Source organism: Leucoraja erinacea, chromosome 5 (assembly GCF_028641065.1).
Source record: "Leucoraja erinacea ecotype New England chromosome 5, Leri_hhj_1, whole genome shotgun sequence".
NCBI lineage: Eukaryota > Metazoa > Chordata > Chondrichthyes > Rajiformes > Rajidae > Leucoraja > Leucoraja erinaceus.
The window spans coordinates 52,887,126-52,913,517 of NC_073381.1; the positions used below are offsets into that span (position 1 = coordinate 52,887,126).

Genomic DNA, 26,392 nt, shown 5'->3' on the forward strand with positions numbered 1-26,392 from the left:
GTAGCCATTATGGAAGCTTGGTTGAGGAAGCCAAAGAACTGCCAACTCAGTGTTGCAAGGTATAGGTGTATGACAAAAAATCATGCCCCCTTGTCTCTAGCCTTCTGTACTGCATATAAATTGTCAAGTTAGAATATTCATAGTCAATTTGCTATGAAAATTCTTAACATTACTTTTGAAAGTAGTAGGAGACCACAACAATAGTGGTTTTGGAAAAATAATTATTTTGGTTCTCTAGGAATGGTTACTTTTCGATCACATGTTTTTGGTTCATGGCAAAATAAAAATAACTACCTATATGTGATCTGATAGTGCCATAATTTCTATAACCTGTTTACAGCTAGCAAGAGCTAGAGTTCATTCATGAATTGAAATTAAAATTATTTGTAATATGAAAATGTGATTGGTGGGGTGGAAGCAATTTATTTGAGATCATGATGACTGCAGTTATACATATGCCATACAGTTCTTTCTCAAAATTTAGTATCTCTCTTTCCTAGAATTGTAATTTTCTGAGCATACAAATGTTTTTACTTGTAACAGTGCAGTCATGTGTAATGTTATTATTTAATTTTGCAGTTGCATTTGTACCATTGAATAATGGCAAAGAATGACATTTCCAAGACAGCATCCCTATCCTTAAATTGTAATTCTTCATTACAGGGTAATGGGTGTAACCCATTTAAAATAGGTTTTTGAAAAGATATTACATGGATCCATGTTGTGTGCAAGGAAGTTAACTTTCTACTTTCTTTTTAGGCCAGCTTTTACCAAATGTTTTCAAGTCACATGCATGGGGAATCTTGCACACTCTGCTGGAGATGTTTAGCTACCGCATGCATCACATCCAGCCCCACTATAGGGTGCAACTGTTAAGCCATCTTCATTCATTGGCAGCAGTGCCACATACCAATCAAAATCAACTTCACCTCTGGTAAGTTATTTGTAGTCTTTTCAAAGAATAACGGGGCTAGTATGTCAATGCACGAATCTTAAATATAAATAATATTGTGGGGAAAGTGAGGATTCTGAAATGCTTAAAATATGCCTTTGTTGAGTTTGTCTTTGAGTTGAGTAATGAAAATTTCAGCACAGAAATCAACTTGCACGCAGCTAGAGCTATCTTAATCTCACATACCCTGCTTTCTTCCATTGAACTTCAGGTTCTTCATTTCAAATAGTTATCCAATTGTCTTACGATTTCTATCAGTAGTAATCTGTGGTAAAAGCATTCTACATTTTGATTGGTCAGAATCTAAATCTATCTTTTATTTTCTCTTGACTATGATGAGAATCTCATTTTGATGCTAATTCCTTCAATTAGGGGTCGGCATCCTACGGCCCCCGGGCCAAATGCGGCCCGTAACCCAAAATCATAAGGCGTATTTTTTTTCCCGGAATTATCCGGCCCGCAGAATTCCGTCATCTCTGGTACCTCCCAGTCTTGAGACCGCTGTGCCCAGGTGCGATGACGCAAGGCGGCCTGCGCTGGCGGCCGCAATGGCGGAGCCATCGAGCAGCGGCAAGCGCCGAGCTCTGGCTGTACTGCGTCCTGCGCAAAGCAGCGCACCTTCTGTGTCTGGTCTTCACTGTGGGGATCCGGGTTGTCAATAGCCCGGGGGCGAGTGAGTGTGAGTATTTGAGTCACTGCCTTCAGGATAGAGCCAAGGCAATGGTCCGTAGGTACGCCATGTTTGTGAGCGCCCGTAACTAGGGGTCAGTGCTCCAGATGGTGTCCTCAAAGGGGCGGGATCTATGTGAACATGTGATTTGATGCCTGCCATATGGGGCGGGATTCATGTGTACACGTGATAGATGTGACCCGCCATCCGCTTACAGATATGCGTCCTGGCCCCTATGCAGAACCAGGTTGCCGACCCCTGCCTTAAATGGTGGAAGCAACCCTTTGCTATTTATGGTCATACGAGTTTTCATAATTTATTAATGTTACAGTCAATCTAGTAAAATGGATTTGAAAACTGAGCTGTTGTCAGTGAGTAGCACCCTGACATTGGTATTCTTATTGTCGATATACTAGAGCTGAATGTAGTGTAAGAGAGTTGACATCCTTCGTAGACCTATTGAATGTCTGTAATCTGTAATATCTGTAAAGTATGCAATCTGTAATATCTAATCTCATTTTGTTTTCCAAACAAAAGATGGGATTGTGCATTTTCACTGACATGATTTTGTTATTTCTAAAGACTTTATGCAAATGCCTAAGAATTCCAACAAATTTTATTTATGTTTTTAAACGCTCATAGGATGTGACAAAACTTCTTGAAACGCTACGTTTTGTTTATAAATTAAGAGTTGTATGCTTGGTCATATCAGAGGAAATCAGAATGGAAATGGAGTTCCTTATAGTTCACTACAAAAAGTGATGACAGGTAGTTTTTGCTGAGGACATTAATAGACTTGTTAGGTTTTCAAAACAATCTGTCAGAAATATTACTATTACCTTAACTGTTGTGGTTGTTTATTGGTATCCATAGTTTATGCTGATGATTTACTGATTCAAATTTAATTGAAAAATCTAGCAGAGGGATTAATCATTGGTGAAATGGATGGGGCTGTGGTTATCATTCATAAATCTCAACTAGGAAACAACTAGAAAATTGAATCATAAGCTACACTTTCTGTCTTTGATTATCTAGTGTTGAAAGCACCGCTCTCCGGCTCATCACAGCCTTGGGCAGTTCAGAGGTCCAGCCTCAGTTTACTCGTTTCCTCAGTGATCCTAAAACCGTACTTTCTGCAGAGTCCGAGGAACTTAACAGAGCTCTAATTCTTACTCTAGCTAGGGCAACACATGTAACTGGTAAGTGGTAATATGTAAATTTTGTTTTGTTATCATTGTATTGTGAATTATCTATTGTTGGAATAGGCTTATTCAGTTTACTTTTGCATGAAATTGGGGATTTCATGCAAGTTACTTGAAGTCCATTATTTTCATTTCTAGGTGCTCTGCACATTAGGCATGGAGCACATGGAAAACCTTGGGCATGACAGCCTGCTAAGTTGTAAATTCCTGGGTTTTCCATGCGATTTGATCAGGTTCTCGATGGCCCGGTGAAGCCTGACGAGTTATGACTCCTTAACAGATCCGGGTCTAATGAGAACTCCAACCTGAGTAGGGCCCCATTGAGTGATTTAATTTTACCCATTTCTCCTTCAGTCTCCTAAACACCCTTCACACCTTTCCCCAAGGCCCTTCCTCCCCACACCTCTCAGGCTATGGTAGTAATTTGGCCTCGCCACCCGGCCTCACTGTCATCACCATACCAACCTCTTGTCCACTAATCTCCATGACTACCTCACCCTCGTCACAAAAAGCGATTGCAGTCCTATGACTTTCCTTGCACCAAGATGGAACATCTTATGTTCATAAGTGATAGGGGCAGAATTAGGCCATTCGGCCCATCAAGTCTACTGCCATTCATTCATGGCCGATCTATCCTCCCCTCTCAACCCCATCCTCCTGCCTTCTCTCCATAACCCCTGACACCCATTCCAATCAAGAATCTATCTATATCTGCCAAACAGGTGGTGTTGGAGGAGCCATCTTGGGGAACGGCTGCGAACCAGCAGCCGTCCGTTTAATTCACTTTTTTTTTGAAGTTTTAGTGTGTTCTGTGCCTTGTCTGTGGGAGAAATTACTTTTTAATGTGGGGGGGGTAGGGGGTAATAATATTTCTCGGTCCCTACCTGGTTGGTGAGGCAGCTTTTTCTCCGGGCTGCCCCGTCGACCCGTCCTCGGTGCCTACCAGCGGGCGTGGAGCGCCGTTTCCTGTCGGGGACCGCCCAGCACCTCGGCTTCGGTGGCGGCACAGCGCTGGAGCGCTATTGCGGAGCGGAGTGGGCGATGCCTTGCCTGGGTCGCCGCACTGGATCGACGCGCTGGAGCTCCGGTGAGCTGTGACCGCCGTGTTCAACACCTCCAGGCTGCGGGTCTGCGGAGCAGAGCGGGCGGCGCCGACTCTAACATCGGGAGCCTGGGAGCTCCAAACCGGCGCGGCCTTGTCGGCTTCGGGAGCCGCGGTCCCCAGTTACAAAGCGGCTGTTCCAGGTGGCCCAGCCGCTGAAAGGACTCTCCCGATGCCGGGGCAACACCACCTGGCCAGAACGGGCAGGAACATCGGGCCTCCGTAGAGGCAATAGCGGTGGCCTCAATAGGCCTGACTTCGGGAGAACTGGAGATGGGGACTGGAAATTGTGCCTTCCCCTACAGTGGCAATCATTGTGGGGGGATGATTTTTTTTGTGTGTAAGTTAACATGTTAGTCTGTGTCCAAGATGGCTGTTGGAAGGGAGAGTGGACGCTAGCGCGCTTTAGCTGCCGCTGCTTTCTCTTCACATTGTGTTTTTGATTTTTTTGTCTTTGGAGCGATTTCTGTCTTTAATTTGTGTATTGGTGATGTCCTTATTATTTATTTTACTCCAACTATATGTTTTTTCTCTCTTGTTAATCTCTGTAAGGTGTCCTTGAGACTTTGAAAGGCACCCGCAAATAAAATTTATTATTATTATTATTATTATTAAACATATCCATTGACTTGGCCTCCATAGCCTTCTATGGCAATGAATTCCGTTGAAACCAGCCTTCTACAGGTTGCCAATAGCTGTGCTATGGAATTTGCAGCAGGTTAATTGTGGCACTGTGTTAGCAACGCGAACAACTGAGAGGTGGAAAGACAGTTAATGTTTGAACTGATTGTGACGTGTTAAACTGATTTTTTTTTTTCAATTATAATTTTGTTTTATTAGAAGTATATTCATGTTAATTGTTTTTAAATGTCTGACATTAATGAACATCCCAGCAATTTTACAGCGAGTTCATCCTGGAGAGTGGCATAACAGGCTGCTTATGTATTTCTCTGGGTTTGACCATGACCCTGCCAATCAGTTTCAAGCTTTCATTCAGGAAGCTCCCACCAGGGGATTGGCTCATGGTAAAGGGTCTGTCCCACTTGGCGATTTTTTTCAGCGACTGCCGGCGCCATATCAATATCACCAAAAGATTTTGAACATTTCAAAATCCAGCGACGACAAAAATAAATGTTGCGACACTTGAAAAAACACCGCCGTCATACATCATCATGCCGCGTCACGCTGCGAATTTCTCAGTGACCTGATAAGTCAGTCAATGATGCCGGCAGTCACCGAAAAAATCGGCAAGTGGGACAGGCCCTTAAAAGCAGGTGTAATGGATAGATGAGAAATAGGTCTTGCTACAGCCAGAGAATTCTGAATCATGGTTCCAGAATGCTGTCTTTCAGATCCAATATTGTCACCAAATACCACATCCTTAATAATTCTGTAGAGTTTACAATTTTTTAATGTTTATCATCTCTTAAAAAAATTATAGACTTTTTTACAGGCTCAGAATCTATACAAGGAACCTGGTGTAAGGACATTCTACAGACAATCATGGTTTTCACTCCTCACAACTGGGCTTCACACACTCTCAGCTGTTTCCCGGCTCCATTGCAGGTAAGGTCATTTTTAGTTTGAGTTTTGCAGTTACATTTTAAATGTTAGCATGGTGAGACAGTAAACAAGATGGCAACCTTGTTAATAAAACTCTTTAATCTGAAGTATATTGTTGTGCATTCCACTTTTTACTATGTCTGTTCTGCACCAAATGGGCAAAGGTTCATGAAGAAACACTGTTAGACAATGAACGTTGTCTACACTTTTAGGGTAGACAATAATTTGATACTAACTTAAGATGGCTTCCAAAGAGGAGCCTCTTTCTGCTTGTGTGAGATCTTGCTTAAGGCATCTACGTAAGAATACGTTTAAAATAAATAAAACGTTCCCTTTATAATTTATCAGGAAGGGATATTACGTGGGCAAATGAAACCCAGTATAGAAAAAAATCACATGTGGTTAAAGTGCACATTGTCAAATTTTATTGAAGGGTATTTTTATACATTTTGGTTTCACCATGTAGAAATTACAGCTGTGTTTATATATAGTTCCCCCATTTCAGGGCACCATAATGTTTGGGACACATGGCTTCACAGGCGTTTGTAATTGCTCAGGTGTGTTTAAATGCCTCCTTAGGCAGGTATAAGATAGCTCACAGCACCTAGTCTTTCCTCCAGTCTTTCCATCACCTTTGGACACTTTTATTGATGTTTATCAACATGAGGACCAAAGTTGTGCCAATGAAAGTCAAAGAAGCCATTATGAGATTGAGAAACAAGAATAAAACTGGTAGAGACATCAGCCAAACCTTAGGCTTACCAAAATCAACTGTCAACATCATTAAGAACAAAGAGAGCACTGGTGAGCTTACTAATCGCAAATGGACTGACAGGCGAAGGAAGAACTCCACAGCTGATGACAGAAGAATTCTCTCTATAATAAAGGAAAAAACCCAAACACCTGTCTGACAGATCAGAAACACTCTTCGGGAGTCAGATGTGGATTTGTCAATGACCACTGTCCGCAGAAGACTTCATGAACAGAAATACAGAGGCTACGCTGCAAGATGCAAACCACTGGTTAGCTGCAAAAATAGTATGGCCGGGTTATAGTTTGCCAAGAAGCACTTAAAAGAGCAACCACAGTTCTGGAAAAAGGTCTTGTGGAATGATGAGATGAAGATTAATTGAAGAGTGATGGCAAGAACAAAATATGCAGTAGAGAAGGAATTTCCCAAAATCCAAAGCATACCACCTTATCTGTGAAACACGGTGGTGGGGGTGTTATGGCCTGGGCATGTATGGCTGCTGAAGGTACTGGCTCATTTATCTTCATTGATGATACAACTGCTGATGGTAGTAGCATAATGAATTCTGAAGAGATATACTATCTGCTCATGTTCAAACAAATGCCTCAAAACCCATTGGCCGGCAAGACAATTATCCCAAACATACTGCTAAAGCAACAAAGGAGTTTTTCAAATCTAAAAAATGGTCAATTCTTGAATGGCCATCACCCGAACTGAACCCAATTGAGCATGCCTTTTATATGCTGAAGAGGAAACTGAAGGGGACTAGCCCCCAAAACAAGCATAAGCTAAAGATGGCTGCAATACAGGCCTGGCAAATCATCACCAGCGAGACACCCAGCAACTGGTGATATCCATGTATCGCAGACTTCAAGCAGTCATTGCATGCAAAGGATATGCAACAAAATACTAAACATGATTACTTTCATTTACATGACATTGCTGTGTCCCAAACATTATGGTGCCCTGAAATGGGGGGGACTATGTATAAACACTGCTGTAATTTCTACATGGTGAAACCAAAATGTGTAAAAATGGTCTTTATTAAAATCCGACAATATGAACTTTAACCACATGTTATTCTATTACAAATTTCAAATTGTGGAGTACAGAGGCCAATAAATAAATGATGGGTCTTTGTCCCAAACGTTATGGAGGCACTGTGATATTCATAATGAGAGAAATTGAGATCAGGAGCAGGGATGCCTTACTGCAATTTTCCAGGGACTTTGTGAGACCATACTATGACAATTGGGTGCAGATTAGGTCTCTTCATGAATATGTATGTGCTTCGATAGATTGAAAATTCTCCAGACGAATTACAGGGATGGAAACCTGACATATATTAGGAACGATTGGGACCTTTGGGCTTATCTTCATTGGAGCCTGGAAGGATGGAACTGATAAAATGCTTGTGCGAGTGGGTAGATGAAATGCAGGAAAGATGTTTCTGAGGAAGGGGGAGTCCAGAACCAGAGGTGACAGTTTAAAGATGGCCATTAGGACTCAGGAGGAGAAATTTAATCCAAAATGTTGTAAATCTATGTAAATTTCATCCACTGAAGGTCGTGAGACAAAATAATTAGCATTATTGATCACTCCTAAAGAGATCAGTGGAAATTGGCACACAACAAGACCTGCGTACTGAATTTGGATGATCGTCATTAATCACTCTGAAGGGCCAAATGCTCTATCATTGCTCCTGATTTGAAACAGTTTTTAAAACAATTGGAGGATAAATACGAGATTTTAATCCAGGAGCAACATGAGAGCAAAACGCGTTCAGCTAGATTTAACGGCCATCATTGAATCGTGATGTATTTGTCCTGAGGAGAATTGTGCGATCACAATTTTTCCATGTGCCCTTTTAATGTTGAAATTATGTGTGCTCTTTATTAACAATACATTTTATCTGCCTTAGGCTTTTTTTAAACAAAACAATGTACCTCAGGAAAGTAGATTTAATTTAAAAAAGAATGTGGAAGAAGAATATAGGAAGTGGAAATCCATGACCAATGAGAACGATATCATCACTCACTTCTCCATGCAAGGTTCTCCACCACTCTTCCTCTGTCTGCTTTGGAAAATGTTGTTGGATACAGATCACATTAATCAGATTGGCTATAGGTAAAAATCAACCAATGACTTTCTACAAATGTTGTGGATAAAATTAGAAGTGCTATCTATAAGTTTGAATACATTGCAGATTTTCTAAATAATATTGTTGAGGTCATTAACTCATGACAGGACGTGGTAACAATAGAGAGAGTGCAAAAGTGATTCACCAGGATGTCATCTGGATTGAAGATCTATAGTTTTTTTAGGAGAGATTAGATTGGCTGGATTTAGCTTTACTAAAATATAGAAGGCTGAAGGGTGACCTTACGGAGCTTAATGAAATTATGAGAGAAATTGTTAGGGTAGATAGTCAGGGTTTTTAATTCCATGGGCAGGGGGATCTAGAATTGGAGAGCACAAGAAAGGTGAGAGGGAGAATATTAAAGAAGAGCTGACGGATATTTTTCCTACAGAAGATGGTGGTTATCCAGAACAAACTGCTAGAGGAAGTGGTAGAGGCAGAAACAATTGCAACATTTAATAGGTATTTGGAAGATAGTTCTATAGGAAAAGCATAGACGGTTATGGTCCTAATTCTGCAAAATGGGATTAGCGTAAATGGCAAGGACAAGATGGGCCTTACGTGCCCGTTTCTATGAAAAATTGACATGCATAAATTCACAATGTTTCTGTGGAATGTTTTTGGGTACCAAAATAATACCAATTATTTGCCATTTTCTAACATAGTTTCATCTACAGTCTATATTTAATTAGTAATTTCTTCCCATAGAGCTCAGCATAGAACGCTTGTTTCGAGTGTCTTGTCAATATCTGTCTTGGGAATACAGATAACGTGACATGCCTAATGTAGCTGAATAAATATATTTAGGTTGTCAGTTCTCCAGATGTTGGTCTGGCTAGTTGGTTAGTCTTTTAAGTGAACTTGCACGATTTTGCAGAGATAGCGTCAATGTTATTTTCTTCTGCCCTAAGATGTTTGCTGTTGATAGTCGAAATCTTCAAGCATATTTGAAAGTGCTGGGATTAATGTGCTCAATTGACCATGAATGTTTTGTCAAATCCAAGATCTTGATCTGCAAACATATTTTTCTTCGATTGGGGAGAGGTGGTGTTGGTGCATTGAAAACATTTGTGAATTTCATTATCGATGGCTGTCTGCTGAGATGAGAATTTGTCTACCTTTTCTAGAAGCTCATCATGAATCTTTCTTGTTAGACAGTGACACGAGATAATAGGGACAGTTTTATTTTGAGGATGAACACGAAATGCTGGAGTAACTCAGCGAGTCAGGCAGCATCTCTGGAGAAAAGGAGTAGGTGACATTTCGGGTTAAGACCTTCAGAAGTGAGAGTCAGGGGAGAGGGAAATTAATGATATGAGGAGGCACAAAGAACAAATGAATGAAAGGTAAGCAAAAGGACTGAGGATGTTGGCTTGGAGCTTTGATTCTAAGAGCATGCAAATGCTAGAGTTGTCTGCACGCTGCAATTCATTGAGCTTTGGGCATCCTTATTTCTGGAGTGTAATCACCAAATGTGGAATTGTTTCAAGGAAACAATTTAAGCCTGTTCTCAAAACTTCCTTGAAGAAATGCAACATCTCCACTGCTATCTGTGGCCCATGACCACTCAAAGTGGGGAAGTGCAATCAGAATGATATTAAAAACCTCAAGATTATGCATTAGGAGCAAATAGGGTAACTACATAAGTAGCAGAAGGAATGTACCACTCATAAACCAGTTTCAGTTTAGTTTATTGTCACGTGTACCGAGGTACAGTGAAAGGCTTTTGTTGCTGGCTTACCAGTCAGCAGAAAGACAATACATGATTACAATTGAGCCATTTATAGTGTATAGATACATGATAAGGGAATAACGTTTAGTATAAGGTAAAGCCAGTAAAGTCCTATCAAAGATAGCCTGAGGGTCACCAATGAGGTAGATAGTAGTTTAGGACTGCTCTTTAGTTATGGTAGGATGATTCACCCAAACAGCTCCCTGCTTTGGCCCTAGCCTATGTGTGGAAGAGTTTGTGACTCCCACATTGGCTACATTAGCCTACAATGCATTCAGAAAGTATTCAGACCTCTTCACTTTTTCCACATTTTGTTATGTTACAGCCTTATTTTAAAATGGATTCAATTGATTTTTTTTATCATCAATCTACAAACACTGCCACAGAATGAAGAACCGAAAACAGGTGTTTAGAAATTTTTGCAAAGTAATTAAAAATAAATAACTGAAATATCACATTTACACAAGTATCCAGACCCTTTGCTATGACACTCAAAATTGGGCTTAGGTTCATCCTGTGTCCATTGATCCTTGAGATGTTTCTACAACTTGATTGGAGTCCACCAGTGGTAAATTAAATTGATTGGACATGCTTTGGAAAGGCACATACCTGTCTATGTAAGGTCCCACCGTGCATGTCAGAGCAAAACCCAAGCCATGAAGATGAAGGAATTGTCCGTAGACCTCCGAGACAGGATTGTGTCGAGACACAGATCTGGGGAAGGGTATAAAACAATTTCCGCAGCATTGCAAGTCCCGAAGAGCACAGTGGCCTCCATCATTCTTAAATGGAAGAACTTTGGAATCACCAGGACTCTTCATAGAGCTGACTGCCTGGCCAAACTGTGTGTAGATTGATGATAAGAAAAATGAATTTAATCCATTTTAGAAAAAGCTGTAACGTAACAAAATGTGGAAAAAGTACTTTCTGAATGCACTGTATGTCTGAACCCACAAAATTGGAGTGGAAGTAAGTCATCCTCAATCTCGAGGGACTGCCGGAGAAGAGTTTAATACTGTATTATAGATGATAGATTTCTACCTACAACATCTTGTTTCTTATATTTGTCTATTTTCAACAGCTTAAGATGTTTCTATTATATATTTGCGTCTTTTTCAATAACCTATGATTTAATCTCTTGAATTCCAGCCTTCCCTTAAGATTATACCTGTTAAACTTGTTTCCATTGTTTAATGCAATATACGGTCAGTTACATATTTGAAAAGTGAAATGCGTGTAGTTTTATTGCACATTGTACATTTTTAGAATTCCAAAATTTTGCAGATATCCATTTTATTACTTGGTTGTTTTTGCCAGTATTGGCAAAAATTATGTATTTGCAAGTTATGTAACTTTCTTGTAAATTATGTTCATTTCCTTAAATGCAGAGTGTTGGAGAGAATAGGAGCTAGAGCTTTGGTAGCTCATGTTCGAACATTTGCCGATTTCCTTGTTTATGAGTTTTCAACCTCTGCTGGAGGCCAACAGTTGAACAAATGCATTGAAATCCTAAATGATATGGTGTGGAAATACAACATTGTCACCTTGGACAGACTGATTTTGTGTTTGGTAAGTCCACTATTACTCGTTTTTTATGTTCATGAATCATGCTACATGGTTGATGTTTCAGACTAATGGGTGTTAATGATCAGAGCACTAATCGAAAATTAAACAAATGCTTGTTTAAGAATGTCATGTTTAAAACTTCAAAATAATTGTCCCTTTATTTATGACTTTAATGCTCCAAAGATAAAAACTAGAAATTTGTTCAGTGATTTTGTCAACTGTTGTCACATTTGAATCCTTCCAGATGTGGCCAGGAAACAATTAATTGGGATTCAGAATCTAATTCTGGTTGTCTTCCTTTACAACACAATTGCTTATTAGAAATTATTTTTGTTTCTAAAGTGAATTTATATAATTCATGGTAAAACAGTGTCTGCTTTTTATATAAATGATAATTGAATTTCACCAAATTAAAATTGTTTTCAAATGTAGGCTTTGCGAAGTCATGAAGGAAATGAAGCTCAGGTCTGTTACTTCATTATTCAGTTGCTGCTGTTGAAACCAAATGATTTTAGGAATAGGGTGAGTGATTTTGTGAAGGAAAATTCTCCAGAGCATTGGCTGCAGGATGATTGGCACACAAAACACATGAACTACCACAAGGTGAGTGTCCTTCTTACTGATACTTTATTTCAGACATATGTTGCATGTGTCAGATTCATTCTCTTAATTTAATATGAATCAAGGTGAGTATATTATCCAAACATAGAATAGTACAGGAACACGGCCTTCAGCCCACAATGTCTCTGCTGAACATGATACTAAATTAAACTAATCCCTTCTGCCTGCATAGGTGCCATATCCCAACAATTTTGACATATTTATATACCAATCTAAAAGCCTCTCAACCCTTTATTTTTTTTAAACTTTCCGTATTTCAAATATGCCACGCTAGGTGTGTGCATAATTAGAAATGCTAACTTTTTGAGCCAAAATAATTGTCAGCACTCATGTACCTGGCTTGGCTTTGGAACATCTATTCCGATGATGCACAGCATTTTAGGAAGAGGGCTAGATTGCGGATGCGCATTTACTGAATTATAGACAATAGGTGCAGGACTAGGCCATTCGGCCCTTTGAACCAGCACCGCCATTCGATGTGATCATGACTGATCATCCATAATCAGTACCCTGTTACTGCCTCTCCATATCCCTTAACTCCGCTATCCCTGAGCTCTATCTAACCCTCTCTTGAAAGCATCCAGAGAACCAGCCTCCACCGCCCTCTGAGGCAGAGAATTCCACACACTCACAACTCTCTGTTCTAAATGGCTTACCACTGATTCTTAAACTATGGCCCCTGGTTCTGGACTCCCCCTACATTGAGGTTTCCTGCCTCTAGCGTGTCCAAACCCTAAATAATCTTATGTTTCAATTAGATAACCTCTAATCCTTCTAAATTCCAGAAAATGCAAACCCAGCCGCTCCAACCTATCAACATATGACAGTCCCGCCATCCCAGGAATTAACCTCGTGAACCTACTCTGCACTCCCTCAATAGCAAGAATGTCCTTCCTCAAGTTTGGAGACCAAATCTGCACACAATACTCCAGGTGTGGTCTCACTAGGGCCCTGTACAACTGCAGGAGGACCTCTTTGCTCCTATACTCACTCGACTCCTCTTGTTATGAAGGCCAACATACCATTTGTCACTGCCTGCTATACCTGCATGCTTACTTTCAGTGACTGATGAACAAGGACCCCCCAGATCCAGTTGTACGTCCCCTTTTCCCAACTTGACACCATTTAGATAATAATCTGCCTTCCTGTTTTTGCCACCAAAGTGGATAACCTCACATTTATCCACATTAAATAGCATCTGCCCACTCACCCAACCTGTCCAGGTCACCCTGCATCCTCATAGCATCCTCATCACAGTTTACACTGCCACCCAGCTTTGTGTCAACTGTAAATTTGCTAATGTTACTTTTAATCCCTTCATCCAAATCATTAATGTATATTGTAAATAGCTGCGGTCCCAGCACCGAGCCTTGCGGTACCCCACTAGTCGCTGCCTGCCATTCTGAAAGGGACGCGTTAATTCCCACCCTTTATTTCCTGTCTGCCAACCAATGTTCTATCTATGTCAACTCCCTACCCCCAATACCATGTGCTCTAATTTTGCCCACTAATCTCCTATGTGGGACCTTGTCAAATGCTTTCTGAAAGTCCAGGTACACTTCATCCACTGGCTCTCCCTTGTCCATTAGACTTAGACTTAGATCCTTTATTTATCATTCAGACCTTTCGGTCTGAACGAAATGTCGTTGCCTGCAGCCATACATGTAATAATAAACAACAAAACACACAATTAACACAAATTAACATCCACCACAGTGAGTTCACCAGGCACCTCCTCACTGTGATGGAGGCAAAAATCTTAGGGTTACTGTCTCTTCCCTCCTCTTCTCCCTCTGCGCTGAGGCGATACCCCACAGGGCGATGGTAAGTTAGTCCCGCGGCTCACTGAGCTCCACGAACGGGCCGGTTCAAGCTCCACGGCCCGGGGTGGTCGAAGCTGCCACCCTCCAGTCCAGCGGACGCAGCTGTTGCCGCGGGAGCTCCGGAAAACAGGCACCAGCCTGTGACCTGCGAGCTACCGACGATGTCGCCAACTTGCCCGCGGCCGAGCCCCAGATTCAGGTCGCCGCTGCCAGAACGCCGCCTCAGCCACCGGAGCACCGTCTCCGTCCCGCGCTGGGCAGCCCTCACGGGAGCACCATCTCAGCCCAGCACCGGGCCACCCTCATGCGAGCTCCATTCCAGCCCCGAGCCGGGCCGCCTCACGGGAGCGCCGTTCCAGCCCCGAGCCGGGCCGCCTCACCGGAGCGCCATTCCAGCCCCGAGCCGAGCCGCCCTCACGGGAGCCACATTATCCTGGTTACATCCTCAAAAAATTCCAGAAGATTAGTCAAGCAAGATTTCCCCTTCGTAAATCCATGCTGGCTCGGACCGATCCTGCTACTGCTATCCAAATGTTCCGCTATTTAATCTATTATTTACTCCAGCATCTTCCCCACCACCGATGTCAGGCTAACTGGTCTATAATTCCCTGTTTTCTCTCTCCCGCCCTTCTTAAAGAGTGGGACAACATTAGCTACTCCAATCCACAGGAACTGATCCTGAATCTATAGAACAGGATGCTCCTCAGCTTCTTCCCGCAGGCTATAAGACTGCTAAACGGACTTTGCCCCCTGCCAAAGTATCGCGCACCAACCACCAACCTGGACACACTGCAGCAGAGCCACTGTCGTGCCGCTGCCGATCGGAACGCCTGTTGAATGTTTAGTAGAATGTTAAATTTGTTCATGATATATGTATTTTTATTTCTATTTATTTTTAATGCACACTGAATGGACACTGGTTGAGCAACGTTTTTTTGTTTCCTCTGGGTATGTGAATACTCAGGAAATGACAATAAAGATATACAATACAATACAATACAACATTGGAAAATGATCACCAATGCGTCCACGATTTCTAGAGCCACTTCCTTAAGTACCCTAGGATGCAGACCATCAGGTCCTGTGGATTTATCAGCCTTCAGTCCCATCACTGTACCCAGCACCATTTCCTGCCTAATGTGAATTTCCTACAGTTACTCCGCCACCCCAGATTCTCTGGCTAGTACATCAGGAAGATTGTTTGTGTCCTCCTTAGTGAAGACGGATCCAAAGTACCTGTTCAACTCATCTGCCATTTCATTGTTCCTCATAATAAATTTACCCTTTTCAGTCTTCAAAGGTCCAACTTTGGTCTTAACTTATTTTTTCCTCTTCACATACCTAAAGAAGCGTTTGCTATCCTCCTTTATATTCTTGGCTAGCTTACCTTCTTACCTCTTATTTTCTCCCTGTATTGTTTCTTTAGTTATCTTCTGTTGCTCTTTAAAAATTACCCAATCCTCTGGCTTCCCGCTCATTTTTGCTATGTTATATTTCTTCACTTTTATTTTAATAATCTTCATAAGTTCCCTTGTCAGCCACAGTCGCCCCTTACTCCCCTTGGAAGTTTTCTTCCTCTTTGGAATGAACCGATCCTGCACCTTCTGTATTATTCCCAGAAATACCTGCCATTGTTATTCCACTGCCATCCCTGCTAGGGTATCTTTCCAGTCAACTTTGGCCAACTACTCCCTCATGGCTCCATAGTCCCCTTTGCTCAACTGTAATAGTGACACCTCCGATTTACCCTTCTCCCTCTCACATTGTAGATTAAAACTTATCATATTATGGTCACTACCTCCCAATGGCTCCTTTACCTCGAGTTCCCTTATCAAATCTGGTTCATTACACAACACTAAAACCAGAATTGCCTTCTCCCTGGTAGGCTCCAGTACAAGCTGCTCTAAGAATCCATCACGGAGGCACTCCACAAAGTCCCTTTCTTGGGGTCCAGTTCCAACCTGATTTTCCCAGTCTACCTGAATGTTGCAATCTCCCATAACAACCGTAGCATTACCTTTGCGACATACCAATTTTAACTCTTGATTCAACTTGCACCTTGTATCCAGGCTACTGTTTGGGGGCTTGTAGATAACTCCCATTAGGGTCTTCTTACCCTACAATTCCTCAGTTCTATCCATACTGACTCTATTGGCTCTATCCTGGACCATCAAAACCCTTGCTGAAATCAAAGTTAATAGAATACATCAAATCCACAATCCTTCAACCCTCCTTGTTGTCTCAACAAAATAACTCAATCAATTTAATTGGGTATGACCTTACTTAACAATACAATGTTGATTGTCCTGGATTAATTTGTGTTTTTTAATTCAAGGTTTCTGCTGTCCCTCTGGAGATTACTCCTTTGGGCTAGGACGTCTCTGGAATTTCTAGTAGAAAAAGCCGTAGAGAAAGAAACTGCATTAACATTTCAGAATGATCTTTCATCTGATGTAGCTCCATTTGATAGTTCTTACAAGTTATCTGATCTTGCAGTTGTGATTATTTATTTAATCTATATTGCTCTCCTTTACTTTTAATGAACAAGATTAAAGGGATAACTAAGAGAGGCCATGGTTGACATGGAGATACGTTGCAGATAAAGTCACTTGGTTCACAGCTAAACGAGGACAGTTAGCGAGAACAGAGGCAAATGGGTATGTAAAAATAGCGAAATGCAGAGCTGTCGGAAATGCCCAACAAATCCAACTACGCCAGAGAGGAAAAACTGAGCCAATGGTATGGATGAATGACTTGCAGTAGTGCTGGCCAATTCTGAAACAAACAGAGAAAGCTGGTAATCAGAAGTTGCCGAATTCAATATCGAGAAGATGAGGTGATGTTCCTCAAGTGAGCATTGTGTCCAACCAGAATATTGTTATCAAACCTGCTGACAAGGGTGATGCCTTTGTGGTCTTGCATGGATGAAAATAATTTCAATGTCTGTTTTTTGGAAGACGGAAGAAGAGAGACTGCCCAGAAGTATACATGAAAAATCATACAATGCAGGAAAAGGCCTTTCGGCTCATTTCCATACCAATCCACAAGTACCTATCAATATTAATCCCATTTTCCAGCACTTGGTGTAAATTTCTATGCAAAGGCATTTCAAATCCTCCAAAGTTTGCCGTTAAAAGATTGGGGATTAAAAACATGGAATTGGGAGAAGAAATTGTTTAGAAGAAATATTGAAGTAAATCAATTTTTATGTATTTCACCTGATGGTTTTCTATTGATAGTTTCCCTTTTTCTCTTTCAGAAATATCCTGAGAAGCTGTATTTTGAGGGTTTGGCTGAACAGGTGAATCCCCCTGTGCAAATTCAGCCTCAGTATCTTCCCATTTATTTTGGAAATGTCTGCCTTCGATTTTTGCCTGTATTTGATATTGTAATCCACAGATTTTTAGAGTTGCTTCCAGTTTCAAAATCTTTGGAAACTCTACTTGATCATTTAGGAGGCCTTTACAAGTTTCATGGTAGGTTTTAACCTCCAATAAATTCATTAGCGGTGTCTCCTTGATTCATAGATTAACTGTCTGTTTTAATTGCTTGAAATTTAAAATCTTCAGGTTAATCTATTTTCAGTCTTTTCTTTGTGTGACCTTGAACTGACAATGGTATTGATTTATTATTGTCAGGTGTACCGAGATTCAGTGAATAACTTTATTTTGCAAACTATCCAGGCAAATTATGAAGACACAAGGAACTGCTGATGCTGGAACACTTTGTGTTACACGTAAATTCTACCATACATCAAAATAGTGCAAAAGCGAAAAAGAAACTGTGCAGAATATAGCATTACAGAAACGTAGAAACTGCAGTTAAAAAAAGTGCAAGGCCACATCAAAGTAAATTGGTCGATGGAAATACAGAGAAGGCAGTGGGTTGTAATGGAAGGAAGATATTTTGGCTGGAGATCTGTGAGCAGTGGAGATCTGAGCTGGGACCTCTGTTGTGTGTGATGTATACAATTGACCTGGACGTAAATGTTGGTGAATAATAATAAAATTATTAGGCATAGATGTGGTAGACAGTCAGAACTGTTTTCCCAGGGTGTAAATGTCCAACATTTATTGATCTATATGCATAGCTATAAGGTGAGAGGGGGAAGTTTATTGGAGATGTACGGGGCAAGTTTTTTTACATGGAGATTAGTGGGCGCTGGACATCATTGCCTGGGGTGCTGGTGGAGGCAGATACGTAGTGGCATTTAAGAAACGTTTAGATAGACACATGGAAGTGCAGGGAATAGATGTATATGGATCACGTACAGGCTGATGAGATCAGTTTAACGTGGTATCATGTTCGGCACAAACATTGTGGGCTGAAGAGCCTTTTCTTGTGCTGTACTGTTCCATGTTCTAATACATCCTTAGCACATGAGAAGTGTTCAAGAGAGTGATATCAGCAGGGGAGAAGTTGTTCTTGAATCTGGTGGTACAAGCTTTTGGGGTCAATTTGGGGGTGGGTGGGTGAGGCTGGTTTGCGTGATGGACAGTGCTGAGTTTGCAACTCTGCAATTTCTTGTGCTCTTGATCAGAGCATTTTTCTTACCAGGTTATCCGGATAGGATGCTTTCTTATCCGGATAGGATGCTTTCTATGGTGCATCTGTAGAAATTGGTAAGAATCTTTGGAGGCATGCCAAATTACCTTAGACGACTGAGGAATTGGAAGCGTTTGTGTGTTTTCGTGTCTGGACCATGACAAATTGTTGGTGGTATTTGTTGCTAGGGCAGAGCTAACCAAAAGATTAGTCACATAATATGCATTTGTCAGTGAATATGTGAGGTTTTGAAGATCATATACTCTTGGAAATCATCCTTATTGAACTGTTGCCAAAGCCAAATACAAAGCATTGATCGTGAAGTCTCAGAAATGTTGTCTGTCTTGGATAGATAATAGCAATGCCAAATATTATAATGTGTAACTAAGCGTTCTCAAGTTATATTTTGCATAGAATTTAAATTTCGGAAAAACTTTGATGTGACTGCAAATGCTATTGATGTATGCTTTTAAAGCATCAGCAACTGTGAGGGGAAAATTTGACATTAATATTCTGGGGATTTAATTTACACTGAAAAATTAAAGAACTGCAAATATGTTTGGAAAGTTATTGATTAATCTTTTGCCTATCAAGCATACTTGATCTCGACAACACAATGACTTTGTAAGAATCTGTGTTTATTTTGCTGGGAGAGCAATCAGCTGAGGACTGATACCGAAGGTGTCTGTTATATTCCTGATTGTGAAGAAAATTTGTGTTTTAATTTTGCAAAATGTGTCCATTTCATTTCTTAAGATGATTAAAATGTACCTTTTGTTTCTACCTTTGGTTTAAGAATATGCATCTTTCCTTTTATTACAGACCGACCTGTGACATATTTGTACAACACACTTCATTACTATGAGAGACATCTCAGAGACCGTACAAATCTTAAACGCAAACTGGTTCATGCTGTTATTGGTTCTCTAAAAGATAATCGTCCACTAACTTGGTGTTTAAGTGAAACCTATTTGAAATTTGCCATGAACGCACGTGAGGATAATCCATGGGTTCCTGACGACACTTATTACTGCAAGTTGATTGGTCGACTAGTGGAGAATATCCTTTTGCTGTTCTACCTACTTTTACATGCAATACTGGTCCAATACTGATTTTCCGGCAACTGGTGATCTGGCCCCTCCTTTAATCCGAACAAAATTACGAGAGTGCACTAGAAATCCTCCCTCGTAAGCCCCCCCCCCCCGAAAATGTGGTGCCGAGGCTGGGTGAGGCGGCCGATCTCAACCTCAACGGGACTTTCACGCCGATTGGCGAGCTGAATTTGACCCAGCGATAACGATAATTTTCAGGTTAGGTATTTCCATATAAATGAAAGGGGATTCAAATCCATTACTGTGTCTGTCTGGCATAAAATGGGTCTGGCGGGCATAACATTTCCCAACCTAATGTGCTAGGATCCATAATTCTGCTAGTACCAGACAGGGTGCCTGTGTTGTCACTTGGTGTCTGAGTCCAGGACATACTTAACCAGAGACAGTTGAACATGTGGAACTTCTAGATTACTTAAACACAATTTTTGATTTTTTAGCCAAGTTTTGAAGTCCTCTATTGGTAATAATTAAGATTGAGCAAGGACCAAGGAATGAGAACATATGTTATAGCAGGAATAGGTCTTTCGGACTACTGTGCCAGTTTTGCCATTCAGACTTTGCCGAGCTTTTACATCAGCATTATCACCCATATCCCTAATTTCACATAATATCAAAAAATCTATTGATCCAACAGCTTTTTTATTAGTTGTTGTATTATAACAACAGTGGTTGTATTAACATTACTGCTATTTGGTATATCCAAACTACTGATTACAATATGGTGCTTGCTGTTCATTTAATTTCTATACCTGCATGTGAAAGCCCTTATGTTCAGTAACAGTTCCCTTAATCAGTTATGCAGCTATGGCAGGAAAATCACCTGGTCCATTTCCAAACTGTGACTGGAGATTCAATGAATTTCCCAACCCAGCAGCACATGCCCTCCATGTAACATGTGTGGAACTTATGGCATTATCTGTGACAGGGAAGGAAGTTGGAAATGAGCTTCTAAACGTTGTTCTTAAGAGGTAACTAGTTTTGGCAATTCTTTTTATTCAACGAAGGTAACAATGGACTAGAAAGAATGGCTTAACTTTAATATGGAAATGATCAATAACATCTTGCTTAATGTAAGGAAAGGGCCTTTGTTGAAAAATGAGTGAATGGTGCAAAATTCTTGGTCTAATTTTTGAAGTCAGCCCAATGATACAGATAATGAGAGCGTAAAGTTAGTTACCATGTAAAAATTATTTTGAAAATTGTACATATTTGTGTATTATTTATTGTTTAAGCGTGTATTTCTGTCCTCATCAACTATAAAAATCACAAACATAGCTTCACAGTCTCATTTTGCACACTAATCTCTTGTGTGGGACCTTGTCAAGGGCTATTTGAAAGTCTAGATACACCACATCCACTGGATCACCCTTATCCATTCTACTTATTACATCCTCAAAAAATTCCAGCAGATTAATCAAGCAGGATTTTCCTTTCATAAATCCATGCTGACTTTGACCGATCCTGCTTTCCAAATGTGCTGCTATAACATCTTTAATAATTGACTCAAGCATTGATCCAGAGTCGAGAGAACATTGGAAAATGATCACCAATGCATGCACGATTTTTTGGGCCACCTCCTTGAGTACTGGGATGCAGACCATCAGGCCCTGCAGATTTATCTGGCTTCAGTCCCAACAGTTTACCTAACACAATTTCCTGACAAATGTGGATTCCCTTCAGTTCCTCCCTCCCATTAGATCCTCGGTCCCCATGTATTTTTGGGAGATTGTTTGTGTCTTCCTTAGTGAAGACAGAACCAGTGCTCATTTAACTATTCTGCAATTTCATTACTTCCCATTATAAATTCACCTGTCTCTGATTGTAAGGGACCTACATTTGTCTTCACTAATCGTTTCCTTTTTACATATCTAAAGATGAATTTCCAGACCAACTCAGTATCCCATACCAGCCTTCTCTCCATACCCCCTGAGAAATGGTTCCAGCAGAATGCCATCCTGTACGAAAAGGAAAATGAGGGGTACAGGGACAAGAATGCATGCCTGCCATCCACTGCACCACATGTGTGCTTAAAGTTCCATCTTTTGTCAAAGCCCAGTGCCACTCTTCCAGTCATCTGGTGTACTGGGACAGTCCATCACATCATCTCCATTCACCCATTGAGACCTCATCTTGTGCTTGCTCTTCCCCTTCTGCCTTTCTTAAAAGGCTGCTGAAGCAAAAGGGCTCCTGCAAACAGCAGTAGTTGTATTTTTACTAACATCCTCCAAACAAGTTCCTTCCTTGTTTGCATGGTTCAGAATGATTTAAAAAACAAAAAAAAACATTGGAGGCATTTTTTAGTGAGAAAAAAATGCAGACATGACATCATTTTCTTAGGTGATCATTTGAGCTGTAGACACTCGTCACTGGTCGTTGTTGGTTTTCCGTGTGGTTCTCTGAGGTGGAAGGGGGTCGTGCTCATTCACGGACCAATTTGCCAGAGACCATCCTCGAGTAAAACGTACATGGTCGAAGCCAGTCTTCAACATAGTCGAAGGAGGTCGTAAACATAGTCGAGGAAGGTCGTAGGTCACTGTGACCTTGATTTTTTTTTTTGTCGCTTAAGGTCGCCAGAGGTCGCGGTGGAGGTCTCCCAAGTGGGACAGGCCCTTAAGTGTTCTTCACTCTTTTGTTCAGGTTTTGTTTCATAATTTTGATCATATATTTCAATTGTTGAATTTGAATCAATTTTTTAAGTTTCCAGATGCCTCACTCAAAAGACATTGATGATTATTGAAGGTAGACACAAAATGCTGGAGTAACTCAGCATCTCTGGAGAGAAGGAATGGGTGACGTTCCGGGTCGAAACCCTTCTTCAGATTGATGATTATTGACTAGTTTGACAGCCAGCTAAGCCATGGAGCGTAGGTCATCTGTCTGTTTAAAACATTCCATTTGTATCACTGGGAGGGCTTGTTCTCACAGGAAACTCAGGATCACTGTGAAATGTGCATTATAATGCCAAAATGGGTCTTACTTACAAACCTTGTTTCTTGGTTAGCTCATGAAAGTGGGCTGATATCTTGGAGGTATAATTTCAGTGATAATTTTCTTTTTTCCAGTCAACCTTTAGTACCGAGAGAAAATATTACAGCTTGGATGAATGCAATTGGTCTTGTGATAACTGCGTTACCTGTAAGTATAAAAGTGTTTACATTATTCCGGGACCATAACTATAATTGATGCAGCCTATAGGCTTTTGTAATGCAAATTTAACCAGGGAAATTACTTTATACACCAAGGAGATTCGTGAAGGTTCTTCTAACTTAAATTAAATTAATCTTTCTTTCCAATTATGACAATATTTTTGAATTTTTTTTTTGTGAAAAGCCATTAGTTTTCTAGTTCATCTTTAACTGTGAATTGCCAAGTGGATGATTATCTGGGGACCTTTGAGAGTTCCCCACCATCACGGATGCTAACGTTCAGTAAAAGCAGTTTGATGTGTATAACATCAAGAAACAATTGAGAACACAGGATGCTGCCAAAGCCAAAAAACATGACAATACTTCAGTTATACAATAACAATGGGGAAAGTGTGCAATATAAAGCACATCACACGATTAATTGTAGTGAAAAATAACTGAATCTTAAAATGGGGAGGAAGCATTAATAAGTGGAAAATGAAATATGTAACTAGGCTTCAAAAACTCTGCTGAGAAGATGCTTCAGCCTGTCATACTTTGCATTGTTAATGATTGAAAACAGAGTACAGCTGCTGTGAATAATTCTTTAAAAGGATTTACTGTGACAGTTTGGGCAACAATTGTATGTTAGCAAGCAGAGATTAATTTATTTAATTTTATGGGATCTCGGGTTATGCTGAATACTGGTATGCATTTTAAGCATACATCCTGAAACATTTAATGGTTTAATTTCTAGTTAGACTAGTCTATTACCAGACATAAATTTGACGAGCTTTGAAAACTTTCTACTTGCACACAGTTCATTTTACCTATGAAATGTGTGTTTTTGAAAAAGCATTAACATATGTAGGGATGAGGGTATGGCACATTACCAATTGTCTCCTTGAATTGGAACATGCTCAAGGAACTAATGGGCCTAATCCTGATGCTATATAATGGTGTTATGGTCATAAGGAATAGGAGTAGAATTAGGCCTTTTGGCCCATCAAGTCTACTCCACCATTCAATCTGGCTGATCTATTTCCCTCCTAACCCCATTCTCCTGCCTTCACCCCATAACCTCTGACACCCGTACTAAGCAAGAATCTATTTATCTCTGCCTTAAAAATATCCACTGATTTGGCCTCCACAACCTTCTGTGGCAAATAATGCTTCACATAATGGTATTATGTGAGGAAGTCTCAATGGTCATAGGGTGCAGTATGTACTAAGACATATGTTGGATTGTACTAATTGGCTTCATTTGTTAAATCATCAAGAAACCATGGGTGTCTGATAAATAGGAATATAAATCAGGCAACTGTGGAATTCTTAGAAAAGAGCTAAAGATATGTTGTTTTGGGGTCATTGTTGGATAATGCATTCAAATAAAGATGTTATTTCTACAGAATGTTGTTATATTTTATGTTAAAGGAGCCCTACTGGATAGTATTGAATGATCGCATTGTGAGTGTCATCAGCAGTGCTACACTGACCTCGGATACAGAATGGGTCGGCTATCCATTCCAACTCTTTGATTTCACAGCTTGTCATCAGTCTTATTGTGAGATGTACTGCAGCTATGTTCTTGCCTTGGCACATGCAGTATGGCACCACTCAAGTATTGGACAGCTTTCCCTTATCCCCAAGTATGTAATAGAAGTCTATATATCTCTCTTGCTGAAATGTTGTCTCTTAGTATACAACGCTTTAAAAATGTAATAGAATTGCTCATGTTTGTATACGAACTCGGTGATGCCACATAATAAGCATATTCTAATACAGAGGGTCAGTTGTGGTTTATTTGACAACACACTTGTCATCAAGTCAGCTGGTTGTGTATTGATGTCTGTAGATGTTAGAATCCTACACTAATGGAGATACTGTTCATCAGACAAGGCAAATAAAATAAGTACCTGGTGTTGTGTGGGAAACGTTCCCTTGTATCTGAAATCAGCAGCAACAAAACAGATTATCTGATCATTTACTTCATGATTATGAAATCCTGATGTGCACAATCAAAATTTCACTTCAAAAGTATTTAATTGGAGATCTTGAGGTTGAGAGAAATTTAGAATCTAAATCTCACCTACTTTTGTGAATCAAGTAAGTTGTTTCCTATTTCCACACCCTTTCTCCACCATTGTTCCATCTTCAAATGTTTACCTGTTCTGCCTTTGTTTCTAGAATAAAGCAACATTTTGATGTATGCTTCTCTTCCTCTTAAACTTGCTCTGTGAACATTTTATGGCATGATTGGTACGTTTTGCAGATTACACTAAAATAGGTAGCATAGACAGTGAAGATGGTTATAACAAATTACTGAGGGATCTTGATCAGGTTGGCCAATGAATGGCAGATGAAGTTCAATTCATATGAGTGTGAGGACTTTATTCTTTGGAGTTAAGCCCTAGTATAGAGTTTAGGAGACTGAGGGATTACCTCATAGGGGTGTATAAAAATCATGAGGGGCATAGATAAGGTGATGCACATATTCTTGTTCCATGGGAGTGCAATTGAGAACTAGAGGGCATAGGTTTAAGGTGAAAGGAGAAAGAGTTAATAGGAATCTTACACAGAATTTTTACACAGAAGGTGGTTTATATCGAGAAGGAGCTGTCAGAGGAAGGCATTTACAAAAACTTTATTTGAAGTTCATTTGGATAGCCTAATCTATAGGAAAGTTTTAGAGGGATCTAGGCCAATTGTGGATAAATGGGACTAGCCTGGATGGTATTTCAAATGAAAGATAATTTAAATCGTAGAACTATTTACTGCTCAAGAGCAAGCTATTCAGCCCATTCTGTCTGTGTCAGCTCTCCACCAAACTGAAAGAAAAATATTGAGAGAAACTTTAAAGGCGAGTATAAAAATCATGCAAATACAGTTGATACCTATTTGTGTGTCTTTCGCTCACTAATCCAGTTATGAAGGTTATATAAAGATGTAAATAAAGGAAAATAAACCTGAAACAATAGAAAATACACTAAGGAGATAATAGCGGAAAATAGTGAAGATTATAGAAGGAATTAGGTGGGAAACTGCCAATTGAGAGTTCCAAAAAATAATGTTCTGATTAGAAAAGCAATTATATATGTTAAAGCTGTTTAAGATTATTTGCCTTTAGATCCTCCCCTGTTTCAGAGGGCTTAGTTTAGAGGTACAGCGCGGAAACAGGCCCTTTAACCCTCCGAGTCTGCGCCAACCAGTGATCTCCGCACACTAACATTATCCTACACACACACACACTAGGAACAATTCACAATTTACCAAAGCCAATTAACCTACAAACCTGTACACATTTGGAACGTGGGAGGAAACTGGAAATCCCGTAGAAAACGCAGGTCACGGGAAGAACGTACAAACTCCAAACAGACAGTACCCATAGCGAGGGTCGAGCCCGGGTCTTTGGCGCTGTAATGTAGCAACTTTACCGCTTTGCCACCGTGCATTTATAATAGCAGATGGAACTATAAAAATGTTGTTAC

The 26,392-nt window shown here is 40.3% G+C and overlaps 1 protein-coding gene across 3 annotated transcripts in view; it reads left to right on the forward strand.

Moving 5' to 3' along the window:
* Nucleotides 1-26,392, forward strand: part of med23 (mediator complex subunit 23) — a 66,298-nt gene that overhangs the window by 30,256 nt on the left and 9,650 nt on the right. For 2 of the 3 annotated variants that reach the window (XM_055635610.1, XM_055635612.1), the window contains 11 exons: nt 760-934; nt 2,658-2,821; nt 5,368-5,492; nt 8,162-8,367; nt 11,501-11,681; nt 12,111-12,281; nt 17,382-17,598; nt 19,490-19,726; nt 20,582-20,747; nt 22,842-22,914; nt 24,339-24,553. In XM_055635610.1, coding sequence (XP_055491585.1) covers nt 760-934; nt 2,658-2,821; nt 5,368-5,492; nt 8,162-8,367; nt 11,501-11,681; nt 12,111-12,281; nt 17,382-17,598; nt 19,490-19,726; nt 20,582-20,747; nt 22,842-22,914; nt 24,339-24,553 — 1,930 coding nt within the window. The remainder of the gene's footprint in view (nt 1-759; nt 935-2,657; nt 2,822-5,367; nt 5,493-8,161; nt 8,368-11,500; nt 11,682-12,110; nt 12,282-17,381; nt 17,599-19,489; nt 19,727-20,581; nt 20,748-22,841; nt 22,915-24,338; nt 24,554-26,392) is intronic. The other variant, XM_055635611.1, reaches the window with a different exon arrangement.